General features: G+C 39.2%; 1 protein-coding gene across 4 annotated transcripts in view; it reads right to left on the minus strand.

The window, feature by feature from the left end:
• Window positions 1-5,749, minus strand: part of LOC128519615 (hemicentin-1-like) — an 89,074-nt gene extending 83,325 nt beyond the window's left edge. For 3 of the 4 annotated variants that reach the window (XM_053493401.1, XM_053493400.1, XM_053493402.1), the window contains exons 1-2: window positions 5,637-5,749; window positions 2,266-2,535 (exon numbers count right to left, since the gene is read on the minus strand). In XM_053493401.1, coding sequence (XP_053349376.1) covers window positions 2,266-2,535; window positions 5,637-5,709 — 343 coding nt within the window. In that variant the 5' untranslated portion in view covers window positions 5,710-5,749. The remainder of the gene's footprint in view (window positions 1-2,265; window positions 2,536-5,636) is intronic. The other variant, XM_053493404.1, reaches the window with a different exon arrangement.
• Between the last annotated feature and the right edge of the window lie 360 nt (window positions 5,750-6,109).

Raw genomic sequence — 6,109 nt, forward strand, 5'->3', positions numbered from 1 at the left:
TAGCATTAGATACGCAGGAGTCAGGGTTAGCATTAGATACACTGGAGTCAGGGTTAGCATTAGATACACAGGAGTCAGGGTTAGCATTAGATACACTGGAGTCAGGGTTAGCATTAGATACACTAGAGTCGGAGTTAGCATTAGATACGCAGGAGTCAGGGTTAGCATTAGATACGCAGGAGTCAGGGTTAGCATTAGATACGCAGGAGTCAGGGTTAGCATTAGATACGCAGGAGTCAGAGTTAGCATTAGATACGCAGGAGTCAGGGTTAGCATTAGATACGCAGGAGTCAGGGTTAGCATTAGATACGCAGGAGTCAGAGTTAGCATTAGATAAACAGGAGTCAGGGTTAGCATTTGATACACTGTAGTCAGGGTTAGCGTCAGATACGCAGGAGTCAGGGTTAGCATTTAATACGCAGGAGTCGGGGTTAGTGTCAGATACGCAGGAGTCAGGGTTAGCATTTAATATGCAGGAGTCAGGGTTAGCATTTAATACGCAGGAGTCAGGGTTAGTGTCAGATATGGAGGAGTCAGGGTTAGCATTTAATACGCAGGAGTCAGGGTTAGTGTCAGATATGCAGGAGTCAGGGTTAGCATTTAATACGCAGGAGTCAGGGTTAGCATTAGATACGCAGGAGTCAGGGTTAGCATTAGATACACTGGAGTCAGGGTTAGCATTAGATACACAGGAGTCAGGGTTAGCATTAGATACACTGGAGTCAGGGTTAGCATTAGATACACTAGAGTTAGGGTTAGCATTAGATACACAGGAGTCGGAGTTAGCATTAGATACGCAGGAGTCAGGGTTAGCATTAGATAAACAGGAGTCAGGGTTAGCATTTGATACACTGTAGTCAGGGTTAGCTACACAGGTTTTAACATCACTATACACAACAGTAGGCTTTGGGACACAGCATTGTGGTCCACATAGCTCTTGTTCTTGCAGAATTGCAGGTGCTTTAGGATGTACAATGTGTTTGCGTTGGAAAGACATCCAAACAGGATTACAACACTGTAGTAACAACTGCTAGCAAACCAACCATTACACAGACAGAACGAAGTGGAGGTTGTCCAGCTAAAGAAGAGAGCAGAAAACAAAAAAAATGGAAAACATGAGTAATGTATATAAGTTACTGGAAGTCCATAGACAGCTTGAGGATGGTTATTATGATATATAAAATTTTATATGTTATGATACAGTGGAGTGGGAAGTGTTCTTGATTATTTTTATGATTCTAAAAATCAGTGCACCATTTAACATCCAGACTCACCTGTAATCTGTAACCTGGATAAGGGAGTTATGAACAGGGCAGGTGTACTCTACTCTAACTTCTCCACGGACGAGCAGACTAAACAAGATTTCAGTAGAACTGTCCCTAATGTGGTGGCACAGTTACTTAGTGGTTAACACTGTCACCTTGCACCTCCAGGGTTTGGGTTCATTTCCAACTCAGGTTCAATTCCCATCTCTGTGTGCATGGGGTTTGCATGTTCTCCCCTGCCCAGTGGGTTCCCCCCAGGTACTCTGGTTTCCTCCCACTGTCCAAAGACATAACTATTAGGCTAATTTGCGTATTCAAAACTGCCATAGTGTGGGAGTGTGTGTATGTGCGTGTGTGCTCTAAGATGGACTGGTGTACACCGCTAAGTCTCCTGGGATAGACTCCAGGGCCCCCGCGACCCTGTGTACAGGATAGATAATGAGTACATGAGTGAGTATTCCTAATTCTATCTGCTGTATTGTCAGGGAGAACCTTGATCTCGATGTATCTAGTGCTAATGTTTGTTAGATGTTTACAAATACTATAATAATGTTACAGACTCACAGTGTACAGTGATGGTGATTGGCTGTGATTCAGACACAACCGGACCTGTGTCCAGATTCAGCACAGCTGCACACTTGTACTGCACTCCTTCATCCTCACGTCTGGCCTTAACATTCAGTTTTACTGTCACGTTTGCATTCTTCATCTCATTTACCAAGTCTGAAAGTGATGTTTCTTTAAATAGTGTGAAAGCGTTGTTTTGTTTCAGATCAGCTCTGCTCCAGTATACACTGAGTTTATGTCCAGGACCGACGTTTTCAATCTGACACTTTAGCTCTGTTGGATGTCCTGCTATCCACACATTAGACACAGAGCTCAGGATAATCCTGTCTGGTCTCTCTGTAAACACACACACACACACACACAGACATGTCAAATATGATAAATGTGCACACAATAAAAAAGCTATAAGATTTTATGACATGGTGGCACTCACTGTAAATGGTGAGATTGACACGACTCATACACTGATCAGTTGTTGTTGTGAGGTAACATTTGAGATCTTCTGGTTCTTCCCAATTTGTCAGACTGTCCACCCTCCACATCAAACTTGTTTCAGTGACTGTAATCGGTTGTGATGATTTAGACTCCCAGCCCAGCATGTATTGTGTCACAGGTTTACTCGGTATGGAGCAGTTCACTTCAGCAGGGTGTCCATACTCCACCAGCAGAGACGCCGGAGTGACGACAAGATCTCTACATACTTCTGTTCAGCACAATAACAAATAAAACAGTATAATAATATAATACTTTTAATAAAACAAATGTAATAAAATGGCAAATTATTAGTATGTTTTGCAAATCTGTAACTTCAGTGATCTATAGGTTTTATTTGTCATATACACAGATATACAGAGGACAACAGCTAGTGAAATTCTGATTGGTTGGAACTGGAACTAATTTAAGAAAAATAAACAAAAATCTGACAAAATCAGTCCTGCAGATCTTGAGATAACAGTAGCTTCTTAAGTGTTTTCTCTCTGAGCTGCTTCGAATTGGCCTGTTTGTGTTTTAACAGGAGTGGATGAATGTTTGTTAGCAGGATACTGGGCAAACGTGTCTTCATAGGTTTGTCACCATTCTTGTAGTCACTAAATTGTATTTGTCACATACACAGTCATAGTGTCACACTTTCAGATTTGCTGTTGTATGATATGCAGTGAAATGTTTGAATAACCGCCCATGACATATAAATTAAAAGAAAAATATAGTATTCTAAATAAAGAATATGAAATAAAGTATAATAATAAAAAAGAAAATTAGACTATGAAAAGAAAATATCCCAATAAGGAATATAAAATATAAAACACGAACAAAATAATAAAAGGTTTTACAGTATGGGAAACATAGGAAACATGAACATAGTGTAATGTCTGGTGACTGAATGGCTTAAAAACTGTTTCTGTGACCTTGTGACCTTGAAGAAGGCCTACACTTCTTTACCACCTTAGATGTCAGCAGGATGTTAAACTGCCCTTCAAAGAACCTTTACACCCAAACTATTGAGTTCTTCCTGAGAGGAGGCATCACAGCCTGGTCTCAATATAAACAAACACCTGCACCAATAGATATAAATTAGAAAAGCTAAACTAAAAAACTTTAATATTTTTACCAATGAAATAACAGTGCTGGAGTGGTATAAGTGAATAAGTGGTATAAGCACCATCAAGCTTTTTCTGTAAAGAGGCATCACAGCCTGGTTTCAGAACAGCACTAAGCAGCACAGATGAGCTCTACAGAGGGACCTAAACTCTAACTACAGCACACGGTGATAGATCAAGGCCAGAGCGATAGTGAGGGACGTCAGGCACCTGAACAATCGACTCTTCACTCTGTTACAGTCAGGGAAGCATGTCTGCTCTCTGAAGGTCAGCACAGCGAGGATGAGGAGGAGCAGCTCCTCACAGGCTGTTCAGTCCCTGAACTCGGACAACACCTTGGACCACTCACACAAGCACCACACCACCACCATAAGCCCCTTTACTTACACTTTGACCCTTTATGTAAATATAAATATTCATTTATTACATGTATTTGCAGTTTCAACCAAAACTACCTCAGTCTGTCATTGCATCCACTTTACCTGCAGGTATCTGCACAGCTTTTAATCTATTTCACATTTTTTGTCATGACAGTCGTGTTTAATACTTTTTTATAATTTTTCCCAATAAACCGTTTCTATATAAATAAAAGAAGGTTTTGTCTGTAAATTGGTCAGAACTTGATTGGTCTTTCAATGATATCATTACATTTCATACATTGGGGAACCCGAAACTAGTTTCATAAAAATTTTATGTGTCTGTTTGTCTGTCCAGCCAGATTATGTCACAGCATTACACAAGACTGGCTTAACAGAATTTATTAAATTTTTTGCAGTACTTTTATATTTGCATGAAGTTTAACCTGCATCATAAGTGTTGAGTGAAAGCGACGTTATGAACAATTACGTGTCGGATTTAATAGTATACTTATATTATAAATAGGCTACTAATAAGCTAATTGCTTACTGAAACAAACACCTGCACCAATAGATATTAATTAGAAAAGCCAAAATGAATATTTTCACTGCTGAAATAACAGCGCTGAAGCATTACATATATGTGTGTGTGTGTGTGTGTGTGTGTGTGTGTGTGTGTGTGATACACTGATACGGTGGAGTTACATTACTGTCAGATGTTGTGTGTGTGATAAAGCACATTTACTTCAAAACTCCACAACAGTAATGAGCTCGTCCTACCCATAAGTCTCTCCTACCCACACTTAACCACACATGCTCAGACCAAAAATACATCATGGTTCACCACTTTAGAGCCCGACCCATAAACGCATGCTACAACTCCCAGCGGCTTGTGGATTAGTGTTTAATAATTAAGTTTTTTTTCTGTGTGTTTTATTGAATATTTTGTTTAATTTACTTTATCCATCCATAATTTAACTAGTGGATTGATGGATAATGTAAAATCATCATGTTAACAATTGCAGCCGTTTATTTAGAGTATTTATCTGTTTTTAAATTTTGAGTTTTAGTCAGCTCCTAATTGCCAGCAGGTCCATTTTAATTGATAAGAACATGCATAAGAACCTTTTTTTTTTAAATTTTTTAATGTACAATGTTAAAGCAACATGGTCTTACCAAAAATAAAAACCGAGGCGTACTCTGTGCAAGTACATGTTGTAGCCGGTGAAGTGAAGCGAGTGCACCAAACCATATATCAGCACCCAAAACAGGAAGCATTAAGCATGATCCCACAATGGGACTAAAGCAATTATACCTATATATAATAATTATATAAATATGTAATATTATAATTACAAAGATCTTATATAGGGTGACACAAAAAAACAGGAACTTTTTTATAATCCAATAAAACTAGAAGTGATAAAAGAACAAAATTTTATTCATAGTAATTGAAACTTAAAACTTGCTATTTACGAAACATTGATGGAATTTGTAAAAAAAATTTTATTGCTGTGCAGTGTGTGATGTTCCTCCATTAAGCATTTCAGAAATTCCCATTATTTTTGTGTCACCCTGTATTATCAGCGGCGTAGGGGTTCACAGTTATTCCATATTGGGTCGAAGGAAGCCTGAAGCCTATTTAATAGGTACACCCTGGAGAGAGTGCCAGTCTATTGCAGGGCACACGTACCACATAGCTAACAACTTAGCCCCGGTACTGGCCCTTTCTACTGTGAGCTAAATATACAAAAGTAGTCTTACATCACATTATTTATAGCACAGGGTGTTTTTATCTTTACTGAACGGGCCACACACACACACACACACACACACCTTTTTCTACTCACCTGCAGTTGTATATGTTCCATACAATCCCACACACACTGCGGTGAGCAACGACGAGAAAAAACACACTGCCATCTCAGAGCACTGGAAAATCCCCAGAGTGTGAACTGACAGAATAAAGTTACAAAAAAAAAAAACAAGACCACTCCTATAACCCCCGACCACACACACACACACACAAACACACACACACACACACACACACACACACACACACACACACACACACACACACACACACCAATAAACATAAACAAAACCACATATATCTCTGTACCCACACTCACCCCAGTGTCAGGGATAACTTGATAAACTGAGGCAACTCATTAAGTTTATTATAAATAGTCATGTGTTTATTTGGCCCTTTGTCGTTCATCTGTTTAGTTTAGTTGTTGTGAAGTTCCTTGTTTTTGTCATGCCCTTTCCTTTAGCTCCTGGTCTGTTCCATTCTCGATTCTGTGTTGTTTAAGTGCTG

The sequence above is a fragment of the Clarias gariepinus genome, chromosome 3 (genome assembly GCF_024256425.1).
Source record: "Clarias gariepinus isolate MV-2021 ecotype Netherlands chromosome 3, CGAR_prim_01v2, whole genome shotgun sequence".
Lineage (NCBI taxonomy): Eukaryota > Metazoa > Chordata > Actinopteri > Siluriformes > Clariidae > Clarias > Clarias gariepinus.